A 21022-nucleotide genomic window follows, 5' to 3' on the forward strand; every position below is an offset into this window, starting at 1 on the left:
GGGGGGGAGCGGCCGGCTGCTGTCGCTGCGCAGCCCGGGCCTCGTCGCGCGTCCGTGGCGCGGCGTAAGTGGCAAAGGCTCGCGCTCCGAGGAGCCTCCTCCAGCGTGCCAGCACCAAGGCTTCGTGGCTTAGGAAATGGAGTCCTGAAATGGCTGGTGTATTTGTAGATCTTGTGCGTGACTAAATCAAGAGGAACAATAAGATCTTTTTCCAGATTCGGCAAACATCAGTATAATAAAAAAAATTAATTATATGCTTGAACACATGCACCAGAGCAATGCCCTGTATTTTCTCCTAATTGTTCTCCAAGCCTTACAGAGCCACATTTAAATAAAAATGAAGCAGTTATTTAAACCGCAATTAAAGATGGAGCAATTTATTTTTAAACTAGAACTATCGTCAGCAGAGCAGGAGAGGAGGAAGGGGAGCCGTGCAGGGACCGCACCCAGCGCCGTGCAGGGCAGATGCCAATGTCCACCGAGCCATGCGGCCGGTGCTCCGCAAAGGCAGCGTTACCACCCGCTGCACCCAGCACCCGCCGCACACTTCCACGGCTCCCCAGGGGGTGCAGGCTGCAGCACTCTCCCTGCTCGATCCTGGCAGCTGCTCCTTGCTGGCGCCGAGCGCGTCCGCAGCGGTGTCGGAGCGCTCTGAGCAGCCCTCACCCTGACCCTGCACCCCGGCGCAGTTACAAGAAGGAAGAGGGTTTTGGTAGTAAGCCCCAGCGCAGGCTTCGCCCTCGCTCCGCCAGCTGAGATCGGCTCCTCCCCAGCCAACGTGCAGTCTTGGGCGCGTCTCGGAGCGCGCCAGGGCCAGGCACTGCGGATGCGTTTCAGGCAGGCATCTGCACCGCTGCACTCATTTTCTTCTAACCAGGTGCCCGCCACCACAACCCTCGGGTCTTCACCCAAAAGCCAGCCCTGCCAGCCCCCGGGAAGTTCACCCTGGGCCCCCAGCCCTCCCTGCCCAGCGAGGTGACCATGAGGCAGCGTCCCACGCCAGGAGCAGGGAGCATCCTCTACAGAAAAAGGCTGCCGCTGCACTGCCAGGAGGGGGCTGGGGAGGGAGGAAGAGAAGCAACCACAACAAAAACCCACCCTCTCTTTTCATAAGACAGCAGAATTTATCAGCCTGCAGCCCTTCACATCTGTCTCCTCATACAAAATGAAAGAGGCTTTGAAAAACAGAGGAGATGAAATAAAGCCGTCTGTGTTCGGAAGCTGGCATCTCTGCCACTGTCACTGTCACCATGGCAGGAATAATGACCGTGATTGTTTCTGCATCTGTGGATGCATGCGGGTGCGCGGGGAGGAGGGGGGAGGAAGACGCCCGCCCGCACCACCACCACGGCCACACGCCCCGAGCCTGCTCCTGCCCGCGCGAGCCTCGCCAGCGGACACCTCAGCGGTGACGGCACGAAGCAGCGGCCGCCTTGGCTCCGCTACACGCAGCGCTGGCTCCTCTCCCTCCGCAGCCCGGCATGAGGCCCCAGGGGCAGGCGGTTCAAGCTCATAAAAACATGCGGTTTGCAAAGAAGTTTTGACCTGTACAAATTTTCACATCACTGGGCTTTGCTGTAGCGAGTACTGCCATGCCACCCTGGTAGGCACAGCTCCCTGGGGAGACCTCGGGGGAGCAGGACTGGAGCCAGTCCTCCCTTCGCTCCATTAGATGACAATTCAAAAGCAGATATAAAAGGAAAAAGATTCGGCAGGGTGGAGAACCTGAACAAGCCAGCAAACAGCTGGTGAAGCCAACCCTCTCCCTCCAAACCCATTTCTCAGAGCTGGCTTGGGCATTTCCAAAGGGGTTTTGGTGCTTTTTAAGCCCCTCGAACTGGCAGCAGCGCTGCAGAGTGCTCCAGGCAGAGGGCTGGCTCCCGAGGTGGCTCCCGAGGTGGCTCCTGAGGCAAGGTGGCCCGTGGCTGAGCACGGGCTGCAGCCCTGCACAGAGCTCCCCCCCGCCGTCCATTGCAGCCCCCCAAGCCCCAGCCGGGCTGCAGCCCCCACGCCGTCCCGCCTGGCACCCGGAGCAAGGATCCCAGCGTAAACTTGAGCTGCCCCGGTGCCTTACAGAAACTCACGCCCCAGAGGAGTTCAGCTCTCCTTCTGCAGGAAGGCCTTTAAAATGCACAAAAGCATTACAATTTAGCAAACGCCTCTAACGGGGAGACGAGACCACAGCCCTCGTGATTGAGCAAGGACCCGTACCCTCTAAGCTCAGGTACGCCGGCAGGGAGGAGCAGCAGCGGGCTCAGCGAGGTGCAGAAGCCACGTGTAGCACCAGATTTCATTATACAGCGCAGCTCCGCCGCCAGCCGGGCCCCGTGACCTTTTCCGAGGGCCAGCTCTCAGCAGAGGAGCCTCTTGCAAGGATACGCAGCGCATGGTCCCAGGGTCACCCACCTCCTCCAGGCAACCCAGCCACCGCGTAATGCTGAGAACAAGCGTCACCACGGAGGTTAATCAGCCCCAGCCGCACCACTGAACCTCCCCTGCCTGAGTCGCTCCCCTTCCCCGCACGCCACGGGAGGGCTGCTCCCGAGGACCTTCTCCTTGCTCCTAACTTCCTTCATTTTCCAGCAAAATCCCAATTTGCAATTCAGAGTGTAACTGGAACAATCTACCCCAGCGCACAGAGTCACCCAGGGACTCCACGCAGCACATCCCGCTGGCTGCCACCAGCAGACCCTTCCTCCGTGCAACTCCTGCTGATCTTCCCCCTCCTGCTCTCTGAACTTCCAGTAACTTTTTTCACATCAATCATCTCAATCCTCATGCCAGGGTCATCGCTGACGCTTTGTGCCTGGTGGGTTTTGTGGCTGTTGTCCCCAAAGAGGCACCCTCCTCCTCGGGCAGCTCCCCTGCAAAGGAGCAAGCGGAGCTCGCAGCGGCCGCTCAGCACCCGTTGCGCTCACATGTTCCCCTCCTCGGCCAGGCTGGTCTGGTGCCGAGCTCAGGAATTACTGCAGGGATGCGGCGAGGCCTCCTGGCACTCACCAACCCCTCTCCCCCGCCGCAGGGAGCCCGACGTGGACCCTCGGGCAGATACGGGGCCAGCGACACAACGTGGGAGACAAATCTTGCTGGAGACAAATCTTGCTGGGTCGGGGTTAGGCACCCAGCAGAGATTTACAGCCTGCCCGCCTCCTGCGGCCGCTCCAAACCCTCGGCCATCCGTCGCAGCCTCTGCACACCATTCGTCCCTTCCCTGTGGCACAACTGCTCCTCGGGGTGGCTGGAGATTTACGCTTATAGGTACACAAAGAGACGGCAGCTTCGAGAACGGCTGCTCCTTGGTCCTTCCTGCCTTGGAGCTCGTCATGCTGTTTGGCTCGTGCTCTTTCAGCCCGCAGGACTCGGAGCGGGGGCAAGGGCATCAGGTGGGACCGGGATGCCAAGCGCCAGATCAACAGCACCTTTCCTTCTCCTCCACCCTGCGGAGGAAGCAATCAAAGGCTTCCTCGCTCCGATCTCAGCCGAAGCATTCCTCCCCTGCAGCAGCTGCCGCAGCCCAGCCACAGTAGCAAGTGGCTTCGGGCCGGGGTGGCCCAGGCTCCGTTTCCAGCAATTCCTCACGTGAGATCTGCTGCACGGGCGACAAGGTCAGGAGCCCGCGGGATCGGGCCCCTCGCACCAGGGGAACGTGGCCAAGGCTGCACCCGGGAACGGGGCCTCTGGAAATCCACAGCTGCCCGACCGCTCATTGCAAGCCCTCGGCTGTGCGGGACCCCCGGGATCCGCGGGCCTCAGCCCCCCGAAGGGCTGTCCCAGCCGCGCAAGGGCTGTGGCCAGGCCCCAGGAGCACGTGGTGGCCCATGGGCCAGAGCCGCTGGAGCTCAGCTAGCCACTGCCTAGCCCACGCTGCATCCCAGGCGCTGCTCCACGGGGCACCTGCGGCAACCGGGCCCCTCATGCCGCGCCGTTCACAGGCATTTTATTTACTTGTTGTAGTCCCTTCTGCTGGTGCGTGTGCGAGATTGTCTCCAACGTGACTCTGCATTATCAGGGCTATAATGAGTCCTTGTTAAAGTGGATTTGATGGAATAATTACATTCCAAAAAAACCTGCAGGAAAGCTCTCTCCCCTCTTAAAGGGCAGGATCATCAAACGTTCTCGCCACATTATTTGCAGTCACACCTTCTGCTGCATCTGCTCCTTTTAAAATCTCTAACTCCAATCTGATCTGAATATATAAATCTGAATTATCACAGCAAAAGGAGATGTGCTCACACCTTTTTTTATCTGTTGCCATGGCGATTAGATAAAATTCACGCCAAGTCTCTGGGGAAGGATGAAATGATTTCAGACAGAATCTCACCCCACTTGGTGAGAATAACGCCTGGAGCTACTTCCCTCTGTAACAGGTCTGGGCACATGTCGCAGCCAGAGAGGGTGGCAAGGGGTGGGGGAGAAGCCAGGACACCTTTAGAGATCTCGGGATTGACAGGGGAAAAGGTTTTGCAGCACCCCTAGACAGGGTAGGGTAGGACAACGCTCGCTTAGATCACGTCAGGCTGCTCCACGCTGCGAGTCAACCCGTCCCAGGCAGAAGCTACAAAATTTAACTGAAAAGGCCAATTCTTCGCCAGGCTTTTGCCCAGCGGCCACAGCATTCACGGCAAATCTGTCTGCGCAGATCGCTCCGTGCACGTGCCGGGGGGGAGCGGGGCAACGGGCGGCAGCAGCCTGGGCCCTCTCCTCTCCCGGGCAAGTGGCGGCCACCAGCCCCGCGCTCGGCCCTGTGCCCGGCATGCTCCAAGCCACCGGCCGCTTGCTCCCAGGCACCTCAAACCAGCCGGGGTTACTCCACATTCAGGCAAAACCAAATAAAACCGCTAACAGCCGGTCACAATCCTCAGTAACTTATCTCCTGTACCCAAACCATGTCAGTGGAAACAAACACGCAAACAAGGACTGCCTTTCGCCTCGCTGTGTTTATTCTGTCCCAGCTTCCAGCTTTCCTCCAGTACCAGGAGATTGATGTCCCTCAGAACGAGCCCATTGAGATGAGGACAATGCTGAATTATCCAGGTCCTGGCTCTTCGGCCCCTTGGATCGTCCCTCCGCGCCCCCCGGCACGCAGCAGCCCGGTGAGGGGGGGAACGCTGCACCCATAAATCCTCGCCGGGTGTTTAATTGCCAGTGGCCTCATGCTGCGTCCCTAGACTCGCCACGTCTGGAGATGGATTGCAGCAGAATTTGTGTACGGTTGCACTTCTAATATTTTAGAGAAAAACGTTAACGGGTGGCAGATGTTGCAAGGTACAGCAGAGGAGAGCATACATCTTCAGGGTGAACGGCCACATTTAACCACAAGAAAGCTGCTGCAGTTTCATTTCCCACACCACTGAACAGTTGCTGAGATGAGTTTAAGAATCCCGTAAACAGTCTTGGGCACTGCAGAGGATGGGACAGAAAGGGCTGCTCAGGTCAAATTAAGCTCATTTCCGAACCACTGCAAACAGATTAGCTTAGATATTTTTGAAACTCCTAAAAGGCTACTGTTCAATCAAGAACATACACTAAAACATATCTAAACTTCACGGGATTTCTTTTTTTTTTTTTTCAGTACCATCCTTCTGGCAAGCTTTACGTTTTGCTTTCCAAAGAAAGGTCTTTGTGGCTATCCAATGACTAGCTAAGCACACCCAAGTATCTGCAGCCCTCGGAGGATGTGTACTAGGGTTGCCGAGAAAAGCAGCACCCTTAGAAATGTCTGTACCTTGAGAAGCGCTCTATTTAGATTTTTTCCAACACAATCTATCAAGTCCATGACACTGAAGCATCAAATACCAGCTTGGCTCTGGGCTTGCCAGTCCAGGAACACTTACTGCCTCCCAACCACTGCTCTTCTGTGCGGCCCTCGCGAGCCGCAGGCTACCGACAGGCTGGGCTGGATGGGATGACAAACGCTGTCAGCTTCCCCTTGCAGCGCACGCGACGCCGTTACCCCGCGAGGACACCGCTTTTGCTCTCTAGGGACCATGGAGAGCCACCCCGGCACACCTGAGTGACACCCATGTCCCAGCGAGCACTGAACCTCCCAAGGCAGGTCCCGCCGCGCTCTCTGGGCGCACCAGCGCAGATGGGCACCGATGGCCGAAGGACAGGAGCCCAGCGACACCAAGCAACCATCCTCAGGGCCGTCCTTGCCACCCGTTGTGGCACAACGGGCACGGCCTGGGCAGGCGACTTGTTTGTGCCAAGAAAGGCAAACGCGGGCACGTTCACATCCCGGAGCCAGCTGAGGAACGGCCTGGGTGTAAGCGTACAGGCGCACGTGTGCTCGCGGGGTGACAAAAGCCAAGTAGGGCTCAAACAAACACACTGCAACAGCAGAGGAGGGGCTGATGGTTGCTCAAAAGTCCACTCTCTCCAGTGTCTCAAGCAGCTCCCCACATCACCAGTGGCTTTTGCGAATCGCGGCTGGACACACGCTCCAAGAGGGCCCACAGACGCGGGGTCCACGCTAGCACGAGTGCCACGTGCCCAGTCGCGTGGGGCCTGCGGCTGCTGACACCAAGTCACAGCCGCGCGACGCCACGAATTTCCGTGTCTGCGCCGCAACAGCCAGACCACGGCGACCAAAGTGGCTTCAGCCACACACGCAACAGAGTTCCTCCATGACAAATCAAAGCCATGCATGTGCCTGCGAGAGTCTTCACGTTACCCAGCCTGGTGATAGTGCTTTAAAAATAAAAAAGCAGCTGTTTACCACGTTGAGTTCTTAAACCGGTTTGTAGCAGGAGTTTCTCCCTCTTTCCTTATGGAAAAGGGAGGGAGGTCTGTAAAACATTCTGCTCAGCTGCAGTCCTCCCATCCTCCTCCCATCACTCCCCCCCAAGTACATATCAAGATTCATCAATAGCAACAGAGTTTGAAATCACAGCCTGGGTGTGAAGTGCAATCTCATCCGCAAACCCTGATTCTGTAAGCGCTGCTGCTCTACTCCCAGGAAGCACCAGCCTACATTAGGTGCCGGAGTCCTGCGAGTGGTGCTGCGTGTTTGCGACAAGGCTGAGAACGAAAGGCAAGATTGATTTTGATGTGAGCACCAGCAAAGCAAATGGGTTTTTGAAAACCCTATAATTTCTCTGCAACCCTTGACTTCACTAAACACACATTTTTAGACTACAGCACAGTTAGGTAGGCATTAAACAAAAATGAGCTGCACTAATGAGGATTTATGTGCGGGACAACCTTCCATAAAGAATTTACCTTTGATTCCAGGGTAAGTTACGGTGTTGCCCAGTTAACCAAATAACGCAGCTCGCCACCCAAAGCCCCTCCTGCAGCAGGGCCGTGCAGACCCAGAGCACCCCCTGCAAGCGCGGGGGGATCCCTCCCAACACAGCCCCAGCAGCTGCTCCCAAAGCACACGCTTGCTGACACCGGCCCCACCACAGTCCTTCGCCCACCAGCAAAGAGGAGCAGCAAGGCTCGTCTGAAAAGAGACGTCGGAAAGGGGCAGCGGCAGAGGGGGGAGCCCCTTAATCCCAATTAAGAGGACAAAGGACCCGAGAAAGCTGACAAAAGGGCCACCCAGCCCACGTAGGGAGCCAGAGGCCTGAGCTCAGGAGAACAGCAGCCCCAGGGGAAACGCCCGCTCCCCCCACTTCCGAGCTACAAAATATTTTGGTTTCGTGGGGGAGAAACCCAGGGACGCTAAGGAAATCAGACATTTACTGTGAAAATAGTGACTTAAAAGGAGTTTTCTGACACAGAGAGGTCTGGATGGAGACTTCTCCTGCTCCCGCACATTAGGACTGTCCATCCCCAGCTGCACCAAGACTTGCTGGGAAGGTGCGTGGTCTTCCACAGGAAGCACCAGAGAAAAGTTTCAGGAAAAGCAGCGAGTCTGGCACACCGAAGTGAGGAGAGACCGCCACATTACACAGCCAGCCGTAAATACAGCTTGGCTGTACTTCTGAGAGCGCTGCGGTATTTCCACACACCTTTTCTTTTGGTAGGCTGCCTGGAGGAGAGCCGTGCAGCGCTGTGGCTGCGCAACCGCTTGATCTTGCGATGCAGAAAGCACTTCTGCAGGTGAAGGGAGCTATTAGGCCTCAGCACCACACTTCAGCTCTTCTCAGCCTTCATGCCATTCACTCTGAACAGCAGGGCTCCCCTCTCCTTGCCTCTCCTCGTCTTCTCTGCTCAGAATTAGGACAGAAGCAGAGGTCAAGAAAAAAACATGGGTTTGGTAACAGCAAAGCCAGTTTTAGCTCTAACACAAGAGCAATAAAAAAAATAAGCTTCAGGCACATACTATATTTGTAATCCAACGGCAAAACATGTTTGCTTGTGTTGACTCTGCACTGTAACACAATTTATATGTTCTGTCTTTAGGGTAATTATTGCTTTAGAATGTTAAAATCGTTCCACTCTAATTAAATCATCATATTAAAAAATCCACTGCCACAGCAAACTTGAGAACAAGTCTGGTTAAGACCACGCAAGTGCACGGGTGCTCGGTTGACAAACTTGCTGCCGAGCCAACCCACCACACTCTGCGGCGCAGGAGCGCGGGCACCGCTCTGCTCCGTCCTGCAGAACCCCGAGCGGCCGGAGCAGCCACCGCCCTCCCAGGACGCGCTGCCCGAGCGGCACAGCGCCGAGGAGCGACCACCGCCGCGCCTCGTGCTGCTGGACCGCGCTGGGCCCCGCTCACCGAACCGCCCAGGGCTGTGGCGGGCAGAGCGGCACATGCCACCGCCCCAGGAGATGGTGCCACCAACGCCTCAGGCCCGGCCGCCTACAGAAACCGGCCCTGCGCTCGCTCCTTGACGTGGCTGGTTCCCGGAGCTCAGCAGAGACGGGCTGGAGAGGCTGCAGCACCAGTTCGCACCCTACCAAGGGGTGCCGTGCCTCTTCCAAGCACCGCTGCCCACAGGTGAGCCCCCCCAAACACACTTTTAAACAGACACCTTGGACCACCTGGAGGTTTCTCACCTACTAAAACACAAGGGACGTTTCCGCAGTGTCCCAAAGCGCCCTGGAGTGCCGGAAGCTCCTCACAGGGGCTCCTACTCAAGGAGGCTGTTTGTAAGCAAGAACTTCCCTTTCCCGGCAAAAGGCTCAACGCAGCCTTATTGCTCTGAACACCCATCTGGGGAAGACCACGTTCCCGAGGTGAAGAGTTTCATGTCATATTTCATCCCGAGACTACCAAAAAGGGGTCAGTGCTGGGGGAGAGGCTCCACAGACGCGGGTCCTGACCAGGGGAAGGCAGTTGGCTCCTGGCCCCAGCACCGCAGACCGTGACGGGCTCTGCGCTAGCCAGGGCACAGCCTCGGTCGGGAGGGCTGCCTGTGCTCCCCGGTCACTCGTTCAGCCCAGCTCCCCTCTGCCTGCCTCCGAGCCCACGGGCTGTGCTCAGACAGCATGTTACCCGCGCTCAGGAGGCACGGGCCACCGGCAAGAGCCACCACAGCCCTCAGGAGAAGCTGTCACCCCCCTCCAGGTGAAGTAGTTTGCTCCTTAAACTCTTTAAGGAAGAAACATCCCTGCAGGAGGGATTAGAGGAAATCGCCTCCCATTCCCAGTCAGCGGGTGCCCCGGTCCATGCCCTGCTCCTGGTGGCACCTGCTCTCCTGCGCCTGCTCCCCACGGCGCTGCCGGTGCAGCAACACCAAGCCCTGGAGGAGCATCGGGACTTGCTGGTGAGCAAATATCAAGCGCAGAGCATTCACTTTGGACAAAATCCTTTAATTCTCTCTGGATCCCCCTGGGGAAAGCACTATTGATTGCTTGACTACTAGCTCACACATGCTGTGCCAGGCAGCCAGCGCTGCCATCAATACCGGCTCCGAGGAGGGAGCCAAAAGGTCACCCCGGTACGCGGGGACACGGGGTGGCCCCACGCTGTGCCCAGCACTTGCCCACAGCCCCCGGCGCCGCTTCAAAGCCTGCAACGAGCCGGGCAGGGGCCGGAGCCCGCAGCACCGGTGTGGCTCAGCGAGTGCTTTCCCCGGTTCCTCTGTCCCCCCACCACGGAGGTACCTGGAGGCCATGTCCCACCACTGCTTCGGCCACCTCCCCTCCCTGCTCCCCAGGGGACCAGCTGGGGGAAGACCCTGGTTTCAGAGGCTCTCTGCTCCCATGGGGAGCCAGGGGGCTCTGCATCTGCCAAAAAGTCACGGGGTTAAACACCCATTGCTGCAAAGTCCCTGCATAGAGTCGGGCGCTGCTCTCCTTCCCGCAGGCCCCTTCCCCACAGATCAAAGTCAGCGCTGAGCAGGACGCGTCCCGGGCCACGAGGTGAGCACGTGGGACAGGGAGGCCAAGCAGCTTCCAGGTGCCAGCGCGGGGAAGAGGCGCACGATGCCGTTTTTAACGAGTTCCTTTCCCCGTGGCTGTAACAGTTGTGAAAACTCACAAGAGAAGCTGGAATATTGCACATCATCCTGACACGAAAACCAGCTCTGAGTGCAGGAGCCGGGACACAGACAGCACGGGAAGGCTCTTCTCCTGCTGTCCAAGCCCGGCTGCCAGGTTCCCAAAGCGAGCTGGCTCACGGGCAGGCGGGAGAAGCCAGGCCGGGGCACGCACGCTGCCACGCTTACACCAACCACCCGCAAGCCCAGAGACACACAAAGCACCAGCCACAGCACCAAGGAGACCCTGGACGCAGCACATCTGCTCACGCCACCGGCGTTTCCCAGTATGAAGCCACAAGGTGCTCATCAGTAAAAGCCTTTGCTTGGGCAGCACAGGCACAGACAACAAGCCAAAACAAAGACCCTCCACAACCGTGAGTTTCACACATGGCAAAGCAGGTCAGATTTGCCAAGAGGAAAGTGGCTCCTCTCTTACCTGGGATGATAGAAACGGTGTCTTTCTCCCAGGACACAACACTAACATATTCCTGCACTGAAGAGGGGATGAGGCACTTGAAAACAGCCACGTTTCCACGCATCGACCTTTGGTCCTCCACCCGAACGGTGTATGGTTCCCTGAAAACTGTGGAGAAAAGCAGATGGTTGGTAGCATGACAGTGCTGGAGGAAAACACACTTCCTTTTGCTTTAATCCCACGTTTCCCAAACAAACCAACCCACCCAGCAACAAACTGCTTCCATCCAAAACACTTGGCCCACCCTCCTGGGTCGGGAGCAGCTCTCCTTCCCTCGGCGTGCAGAGGGAATGTCTGGCCCAGCTCCTGCTGCTGGGACCCCGCAGTGGTCCCCAGCGTCCCCCAAGCTTGCCACCAAGGCAAGCTGCTGGCTTTGCAGTCACCAAAGCTGCCAAGGCAACGGTTTGCAGCACCCAGATTTCAGTACAGGGTCCAAGGGCATTCCGGAGCTGCAACGTTCAACCTCCCGCCTGGGAGGTATCATTTCACACAGGAGGCATGCTGAAGATGCAGCCATGAGGCACCTGGCAGAGACAGGTCGGGCCCCAAAGCCTGGCACCCTCCTAAACCCACCAGAGGAATATTTAGGGAAGCGGATTCCCATTTCCCAAGCCATGCCCTGTTCCTCAGGGAGATGCACATCCCTTTGACAGCTCCATGCTGCTCCCTGCACTGGTGACAAGGACCTCCCCAGTGCCACAACCCTCCAGCAGCACTCGCCGGGCAAGGTGGATCCACCCCAGCCTCCTCAGACAGACAGAAAGGTGTCACCGTGCCCAGTAACTCACGCAGACACCATAAACTCCTACAGCCGAAGGATAAAACGCGGTGAGCGCAGGTGCCTCCTTACTGTGACAATAATTGTGCCCTGCAGGACGTGGGCACCTGGGCATCGCTATCACGAGAGACACGCATTCACTTCGCCATTTAACAACACCCCTTGGCTGGAACAAAAGCAGCTCAACAAACCTCCCAAGACAGAACTCCTCAGCAGCCCCAAAAGGGGCTGTTTTCCCGGAGTGGAAAGCACCCGCTGGCGACGCATCGCGTACCTCGCATGAACAAGCAAGCGGCGAGAGGGGGACGGTATTTCCACCCGGATTTCCCGGGCACCCAGCTCCGCTGCAAGAGGTCGGGACAGAACCAGGGACACATCCCGGGCTGCACGCCGGGGTGTGCGGTGACACTTGCCCACAGGCTCCGCACACCGGCCCGCTGGCTGAGGAGCCCACGGCAGCCAGCAGACATTAAGCTGCTGGCTGCAGAGGGCTGGCCTGCCTTCGCCCCCCCTGCGCTTGCCGCCTGCCCGCGGCTCGGCCGCCCTCCCGGCAGGCAGAGCCCCCAGCCCCGGGGAAAGCAGGGAAGAGGTACCGAGCGGCCTCCAGCTCGCACCGGTTATTGATCCAGTGCCCTGGCAGGGAGGACGAGGGCCGGCGCCGCAGATTAGCCAGCAAAAGCCTCCTTAATCACAGGGAGCGGGAGGTTCATTCACAGGCTTTAAAGGCCAGCGGAGACCAGGAGGAGCACCCAGGCCGGCCTCCTGCATGCTCCTGCTGCCACCCCAGCCCAGAGCGGACCCCACGCACGGGCACCCGTCCCACACACGGGCTTCTGGCCCTTTGCTGCCACTGGGAAGAATTCCCACGAGGGTAAGGTGCAGCCATGACTAGCATGCTTAAAGCTTTCCATTGGCTAGAGAGATCTGCTCCATGTGCTCACCAACAGCTCCTCCAAAGCTTCCAGAGATTTTTCCAATTCCTCATATTTTCAATTGCATTTCATTTACTCGCTTTCTTTATGCAGCTGTAATTGGCTTTACTTGGTGCACTGCCATTACAAAGCGCTGGAGAGCGACTGGGACGCAAGATGAGCGGGAGGAAACAGAGGCGGGGGAATGTTTCACAACCGTTTCCAATGGCCATAAAGCCGAAGCGCTCCACGCTGCCGCAGCTGGGGCCGTCCTGGCAGCCCCCAGGCCCTGCGTGTGGCCCCCACGACGCACTCATGCCTCCCGCTAATTGCACCTGCTAAGGGACGGGGGGGTGGGCTCCCCGCTCCAAGCCCAGTGACAGCAGGGGTGCGTTCAACCCGGTACCAAGAGAGGGAGATGAAAGCTGGGTCTCGGCTCACCCTGCGGCACCCTGGGCTGCTGGCCCACCCCAGCTGGCCACAGGCCACGCTGCTGCCCGGTTGCCCCACGGGAAGCCCAGCCCATGGTGCCTGGCACAAGGAGGGCAACAGCTCCACGCTAACTGCACCCCGTCTGCTGCCATGCCTCCTCCACCGAGCTGTGGTTTATAGGTAACCCGATAGTGTTGGTAAATAATTCACTCTGCGGAAGGGGGTTAATACCAATTTACTCTGCAGTACAAGGTATTAAAATAAAAAACCCTGTAGTCACTTCTGTCATGTTCCCTCTGCTAGCCCCACTTTTAATAGGTTACATAATGAAGCCATTCCTGGGCTATTAGCCCTCCTCAGCCTGGTCAATAATTTACTATAATGGCTTTTGGAATCAGCTCTGTGCCATATTCCCCCTTTTTTTTTTGCTTAATAAGCCTTAGCCTGCTGGGGCTGGATGCTCCAGTGGGAACAAAGAGGCTTGAGGAGGGCTGTGGGACCCAGTGGGGGTCTCTCCACTGCAGGCAGATGTGGTTCAGCTCCTCCCGCAGCCGTGAAAAGCCCCCCCACACAGTTGGGTGCCACAACACCGGTTCAAAGGGAGAGGATCGCTCCTGCCGCGAGGCTGCGACCGCACCACAGCCTCCAGACACTCGCTGGAGACCCCCAAACCGTGCGTCCCTCCCCGCTGGTCACCCCAGCCTTCACCCAGCTGAGGTACAGAGCCGGGGCAGGACGCTGCTCGTATCGGCAGGCCGCCTTATCCGCCCAGCAGCCTGCCCTTCTGCCCCGCAGCATCCACCAACCCCTCGCGACAGGCCAGCGTTACCGGCCCGGGCCAGGGAGACAGAGGCGAGCAGGGTGTGCTCGACAGGCCAAGCAGCAGGCCACCGGCAAGCCTGGAGACGAGCCAGCACCTCATCCAAACCCCAGCACCCACAGAGAGCTCCTCACCTGCTTTAACACGGATATTCGGGCTCCTGATTTTGCCAGCCGAGTTCTCCGCGGTGCAGAAGTAGTCGTTGTCGTGGATAAAGCTATTGAAGGCTGATGGCGAGAAGGGGTAGAGCTGCAAAGTCCCATTGGCATGGACGTGCCGGATGTGGGGCACATCGTAGATGTCGTCGCCCGTGGCCAGGTACCACCGAAGGACGGCGCTGGGTGACCCTGCTGCCGGGCAGGGGATCACCACCCCCACTGTGCTGGAGAAGGTGACCTGCTGGATAGAGTCGTTCACAAAGTAGAGGCTGGTTCCAACATCTTCAGCATGTGCTGTGGAGAAAGCAGAGACCACAACGGCAGGGGGTTACTGCAGGAATCACCGATCCTGCCCGGCCCAGCCGCCGGCCACGGCGCACCATCAGTGCACGGGCTGGCAGCACAGTGCCACCTTCACAGGCCAGCGCTCTCGCCGTCAGCACGGATCAGGGATCGCGGGCACCCACCCAGGACAACTAGGGGTCTGCAAGCAAGGAAGGGCACCCAGGGTGTCCCCCCAGGGCTTCCCCAGGTGGCTCTGAACACGCGGCCCAACAGTGTCTCAGCACCCGCAGGCCTGAGGCCACGCATGTGCAACAACAGCGAGAAGCCGAGCACAACAGACTGACTGCGTTTGTCCTGCAAGCCCCCGGGTGCCCCAGCCTGGAGCAGCAGGCAGCCAGCACCCCCGGGCCCCATAGGCTCCCCGCAGCCTGCAGCTGCCCCTCGGCAATGCCCACACATCCAGCGCAAGCCTCCTCCAAGCAGGGGGGAGAGCCTTCCCGCTACCCTACCCCGCCTCCGATTGCAGGAGAGGGGCAGGAAAGCCGGGCTCAGTGCTGCTCCCCTCTCCCAGAGGAAGGGGAAGCCCAGTCCCACCCTGCAGCCGAGCTGCAGCCCGGCGCCAGGCATCCCCACAGCACCCAGACACGCAGAGTTCACGGGCACAACCCGGGGCAGAGCCTGCAGCCGCCCGGATGGCCGGGAGCAGCTCCCAGGGCAGCGTAAGCGCGGCAGAAAAGCTCTTTCCTTCTTCGAAATGAGGGAAGGGACCTCTTCACCCAACTCCTCCAGTCTCTCCTTCCCGCTCTCCAGGACCACGAGCTCCCCCTTCTCCACCAAAGCAAGCAAGATTGGCTATAAATAAGGATGAGGAGGCCCCCAGTCACTTAGATCCGCTTTCTTTTTTTAGTCGCACTCTTCCCAAGTGGGCGGAAGGACAGGGATGCAGAAAGCGGCCCTCGGCGGGTGTATTAATAGCTCTGGCTGAGAACACCGCTCGTGGTGCCGCAGAGCCAATAAGCAGATCATTACCGTGCCGCCGGTTCAAAACGAGTCACGGGGGACCCTCCGTGACCTCGATTTCTTAACTTGGGGAGGAGGGGACAGGAGCAGGGGGGAGAAGGGAAGCCTCCTCTGTACAGCTAGCCTTGCCTCAGCTCTGAGGGCGAGCGTGCCGCGGCGGCTCGCCTGAGGAAGGGCTGGTTGAGTGTCACTGGCCACGGGCACCCACATCTCCCCGCCCAGCTTCCTCCAGCACCCAGCGGCAGTGAGCACATGCCCCTCCTGGCTCGCGTTGTGCCACCAGCCCGCTCCAGCCATCCTCAACCGGGTCAAGATTGGAAACGCCAAAACACCTCACGCCTTCCAGAGCAGAGCCCTCTCCATCCTTCTTCAGCTGAACGCACAACCTCGTGCCTCTTTCAGCACCCATAAAATCAGAGGCCAGAGCACCTGGTTGTCGCTCTCGGTGTACTCTGCACTGAATCGTCACCTAAAATGACAAAGTTTCCCCCTTTGCCTACTCAGAGCCCTACCAGTCCCACGTTGGGGGCACTGCACAGCAAGAGCTGCCCAAAGCCATCCACGTAACGGATTAGCCAACGAGCAAGGTCCAGCGCTGCCACCACACGAGACAACAGTTTTACAGGTCAAAAAAGCACCTCCATATCTTCCCACACACAGGTAGAAGTAGGCAAAGTCATTTATTTTTCCCTCCCTCACTGACAGGTGCCAGAAGAACGACGGACCAGAGGAGCAAAGCGCTCCGGCCGAGCCGCCCGCGCAGCCGCGCCAGGCTCTGCAGGGCTACGGGGCCACCGCACGGCCCCACAGATGTCATTTTGTGACATCTCCAGGCTGGTTTGTCGTCATGAATCAGCATTTCCCTTCATCAGAACGGCGCGGTGCTTCTCCCAAATACATGAAAGAGAAAAATGCACATTTGCAGGCAGAGGAAGGAAAACAAAGCACGCGCGAGCAGCAGCGAGCTATTTGTGGCAACGCCTGTCGCCTGAGCACAGCAGAAGATGGCTGGAGCCAGGGCAGGCGGCGTGTAGGGCATGCAGCGAGAGCCACCCTGCGCCCGCCCGCCGGCGCTGGGCCAGGAAGGCTCCGCGGTGCTCAGCACCCCAGCGACCGCCCGGCCGGGCCCCAGGCTCCATCCAACACCTCCAGCCCAGACCCCAGAGCAAGGCATGAGAAGGCTCCTGCCGTCATAAAGATCGGAGAGCATCCATGGCCTGACAGGGAAATATCTTCTGCCCAAGCAGCGCCCAGGAAGGTTTGGAGACGGACGGGTGAGGGGCTGGGGTGAAGAGTGGAAAAATACCTCATAAACAGAGAAATTCAGATTACCCGTAAAGCTTTTTCAGGTCAAAGGGGGAAACGGATTTTTAATAGAAAATGGAAGTTATGGGATTGGCAATAGTTATGTGACAGACGCATAGAGTTAAATCCATATAATCTCCTTTACCATTTAGCATTGAGCACCATCCTAATTCCACGTTCCATAAAACTGTCTCCAAATCACCGAGAGAGATTAAAAATTTAGAAATAGCACTGCAATATTTTTAAACCAGAAATCACTGCTCACATCTGGTCAGATGTGCTGACCCTAACCTAAATACCGAGGGCATTAATTCACATGAACCTGAACAGAGGAGGCTAGAGGAGCCAAAATGGAACAGTTTCTGCTGGGGAAAATGCAGCGACGCAGGCGCACAGCACCAGCCCTGGAGACCAGCCGCCGGTAGCTGGAAGCTGCACAAAGCCCAGCGCGCAGCCGGACACTGTCTGCCGTGCTCTGAAAGGCCGGTATTTTAAGGTATCAGAGTGCAATCTTCTTAAATTGTAGTAAATTACAACCTAGAGGTAGTGAAATATTAATATCTCTATCTGAGCTGCGAGAAGTCATTTTGCTATCATCCCTTCGGAATATTTACTCGTCTCGACCGCTGGACTTCCCAAACTCCAGCCCCATCCGCTGCACGGCCCACCTCGGCGCTGGGCCGCGCACAAAGCGCTCGTTTGCTCTAACGAGCGGCTAAGGCAGCACGGCCAGCACCCCACCCCAGCACCCGCCACAAGCCCCGCAGCTCGGGAGGAGGTGGCCGCGATGTAGGTGCGAGCCCTGCACGAGGAGCGGCACGGGCTGACACCTCGGCCTGTGTGAGCACAGAAACGCCATCGCCGGCCAGGCGAGCGCCGAGCGAGGCAGCCCCTCCTCTCCTCCAAACCTCCCCGGGGAGAGCCCGTCCTCTCCCGCGAAGGGGGTTGAGGACTGGTCTGACAACGACCAGCTTCGTGCCAGCACAATTCGAGAGTCATTTCTCCGGAGCAAAGAAGCTGCTTCTGCCCACGACACAGGCGCATCATCTGTGTTAGCAAGCTACTTGCTCGGGACCCCGCAGCCAGTCCCGTGCCCACTCAACCCAGGAAGTTTCTCAGAGTCGAGCAAGGTCTTTTGCAGAGCAGTGACTGGGTGGAAACCCGGCAGAGGTTGGAAAAGGCTACACAAGTTGTGTTTCAAGGGTGTTCACGCAGTCCACGGGCAGGTGCTAGACTCGAGTTCACACTATCCCACCGGCAGCACCTTTCCCCAGACCTCCCTGTTGGGCCCAGCGGTCTCACGACTCGCCCGGGTGCCCAGCCAGCCCTCCTCCGAGGCCAGGCGAGCTGCGGCCTGGGCCCCCCCGCAGCAAGAAGCCCACCCGCTGGCCAGCAAAGGGGCTGGAGGAGCCGCCAGAGCTTCTCCGGCCACCAGCTGTAAGGGGCTGCAGGGATGCTGCGAAGAACAGCAGGCTAATCACCACCTCACCGCTCATTTATTATCCTCATTAAGGGTGTTTGACACCTGCCCTGTTCAAGGAGAAAGTGAACCGAAGCTGGGCACGCATTGCGGGGTGGGAATTACAGGTAGGTGGCAAGTCCTAATCTTTCCTCTCTACTGCCTTGAGATCCGACAGTAATTCCATCACACACTGCCTGCGCATTTATAACACTGGAGACGCCTTTGGCCTTCCCTGGAACGAGCTTCCTCCAAGCCCTCATCATCGGGACACTTTTAACAGCCCTTCTCCTAATGAGGGGAGTGACCTTGGAGCTGACAGAGCGAGAAGTGGCATCTCCGAGCGTCACGGAAGGGACGGGGAGCGAAGCAGCTGAGCCGAGAAGCACAAGGCTGGGACCTGGTCGAGCGGAGTGCGAGAGCCACGCACACACCCCCCCCGCCCCCCGCCAGGAGCGCAGCGCAGCCAGGCGACGCCACCCCAAAGGGTTAAAGCCCTGAGCGGCCTCCTCCATGCTGCGCCCCACCAGTCTCAGGAGGGTGGAAATTGTGCCACAAAAGCAGGGCCTGGGGCGCTCAGCTGGTGCCCGGCACAGCGATGGCAGATCCCTGCCCAGCACGTTCCCTGTCCTGGCGCTGCGTTTCGCAACAGCCCCCCTGGCCGGAGCACCGCGCTCGCTCCCGACTCGCAGCCGCCGTCCCGGCGAACCAAAGAAGAGGGAGCCAAGGCGAACGCTGCCTCTGGTCCTCTGCAGGGAAGGGCACCGCTCAAACCCCCTTGGAGCGTGAGCTGCCCGCTCCTTAATGCATCTGCACGGAAATTAAGGCCTGAACCACCTCCAGCTATTACGACAGCACCCAGGCTGAGCCTGTAACCCTTGCCTGGAAAAAAAAGAAAAAGCTCTCCCCGCTGAGCTGTCTGGCCCCTGAACCTCCCACGTCAGCTTGCTGGAGGTACCAGTCTCACCACCCCACCCACACCGGGGCTGACCCAGAGCTGGACACCCCCAAGCTCTGCACCACCTCCCAAGCACCCCACCCTGCCCGAGCTTCCCCTGGGGGCCCTTGGCTCTGGGGGAGCAAGGAACGAGCCCAGGGACTGCAGGCAATGGCCTCTCCCTCCCCTTCCATAGCCCACCTCCACATCTCAGCCACGCTGGACACGAAGCCCGAGGAGCTGCAGCCGAACCCCAAGGGGACATCTGGCCACGAGCCAGGGTGACAGCAAGGCCCCCCCGGGGAGGCCGGTACAAGGGGTGGGCGAGGGGACGCACCAGAGGTCGCACACGCCTGCTGCCGGGCTTCCTCCGGAGCCGCCGATCCGCGCCGCAGCCCGCGTGCTCGCGCTACGAGGCGGAGACGAGGATTTCCACCACGGGCTGACAGGTACGAGAAACGAGGGGAACGGATCAATCGAGCAAACTCCGAAACCCCGCTCGCCACCGCCTCTTCCCCTCGGCCTTGCGCTCGCTCCCTTCTCTCCCGGAGAGGAGCCGACAGAGCCCTTTCCAAGAGGCAGCAGCTGGGGCAGGCGGCAAGCGTTAGCCAGAGTTGGGAAATGGATTTCCTAAATATTTGGTACAGCTCTGCTGGCAGATGATGGCGGCAATGTGCAGATTGTGTGTGGTGGGGTTTATTTCTTAAGGATCTACAAGCAGGGAAAGGGTAATTCACAAAATCACGGTTATGTAAAAACACGTAGCTGGCTATAATCTAGATTTCAAAGACAAGAAACACTCTGCACCCAAACCTGCCACTGCAAAGCGCGCGTCGCAACGACCGCAACAACCGCACACCTTCCTCCTTCGTGCCCTCCTAGGAAGTGGCGCTTATTAACACTCTGCTTCTCGGGGTGCGAGATGACTTCATGTTATCCCAGGCAGAGCTCGCAGCCCGCGTGCTGCCATCTCGGAGGGATTCCTGCCACAAAGAGCAGCTTCCAGTTCTGTTGTGGTGCTCGGCTCGGCAGAGCGGGCAGTCCCTCGGCCTCGGCCCCGCCGGCGGGGAGCGGTGCGCTGCACCAAAGGGCCCAGCACCCTGGTTTCCCGAAGCAGAGCCCCCGGCAGCCTTCGGCTCTGGGGAGGGCGGCTCGACAGCACAGCCCTGGCACTCGCCCCTCGCGCCCGGCACAGCCTGGTCCTCCGGAGAGCAAATGCACCAGGAAACATGAGGGTTGCCCGATCCCGATTTCCTCACCCAAAGGCAAGAGCAGCCCCAAGCCCACACCAGGCGCAGGTAAAGGCTGTGGGCAAGTCGCCACCACGGCTCCTTGTGCCGGGAAATCTGGGCTAGCCGCAGGATAAACAAACCCCGGGCACGGTGAGGAGTTCAGCACTGCAGGCTTCTCCTCCGTGCATTTAATGAGGTTTCCATGTTTCATTTCAGAGACAAACGAGCGCTGTGCCACACTGGGGGGCCGAGATAGGGAGAGATTAAAAAACGCAAGCTGCATAGTTCACTGCACCCAATACAGGAACATAATGTAAATATAATGCCAATATAAATCAGGCGGCGGAGAGATCCAGCGAGAACACGCAGGGAGATGCTTTCCCGGCTCCAAGCCGCTCAATTTTGCCCGGTCTGCTCTTCATCACACCGCTCGCCCCTCGCCTCCCCTCCTCCTCTGCCTGGCTGCTCTCACTCACGCTGCCAGACCGTCGTTCTGCTCAAGTCCCTGCTCGTTTGCTTGCCAACCACCTATTTTTGCTTATTTTATAGGCGGGGGGAAACAAGCAGCTACAGCCCATCGAGGGATTTCTAAACTTCAGTGGTCCCCTGGATCAAATGTCTATTTGCTTTCGGTTTCTACTTGAGCTCTCGCTCTCCAGCAGGAACACGTTAAAAGGATGTGCTTCGATGCCCAGAAATATTAAGCATCTGAAAGGTTTATCATGCATTAAGCAATTCATTTTTTTATCCTATTATTATAATGAAACTTCCATTGTATTGCTGTCCTCTCTTTGGAACCATTTCACTTTAACACTTTCCATCGCCAGG

The 21022-nt window shown here is 58.4% G+C and overlaps 1 protein-coding gene across 6 annotated transcripts in view; it reads right to left on the minus strand.

Annotated features, from left to right (window-relative positions):
• The window catches only part of DSCAML1 (DS cell adhesion molecule like 1), a 104232-nt gene that overhangs the window by 81713 nt on the left and 1497 nt on the right, over positions 1–21022 (minus strand). For all 6 annotated transcript variants that reach the window (XR_012626465.1, XR_012626464.1, XR_012626466.1 and 3 more), the window contains exons 2-3: positions 13933–14250; positions 10819–10965 (exon numbers count right to left, since the gene is read on the minus strand). Coding sequence is in view for 3 of the 6 variants with exons in the window: in XM_074851027.1 (XP_074707128.1) it covers positions 10819–10965; positions 13933–14250 (465 nt within the window). In the remaining 3 variants the exon portion in view is untranslated. The remainder of the gene's footprint in view (positions 1–10818; positions 10966–13932; positions 14251–21022) is intronic.

Source organism: Strix uralensis, chromosome 26 (genome assembly GCF_047716275.1).
Source record: "Strix uralensis isolate ZFMK-TIS-50842 chromosome 26, bStrUra1, whole genome shotgun sequence".
In the NCBI taxonomy this organism is placed as follows: domain Eukaryota; kingdom Metazoa; phylum Chordata; class Aves; order Strigiformes; family Strigidae; genus Strix; species Strix uralensis.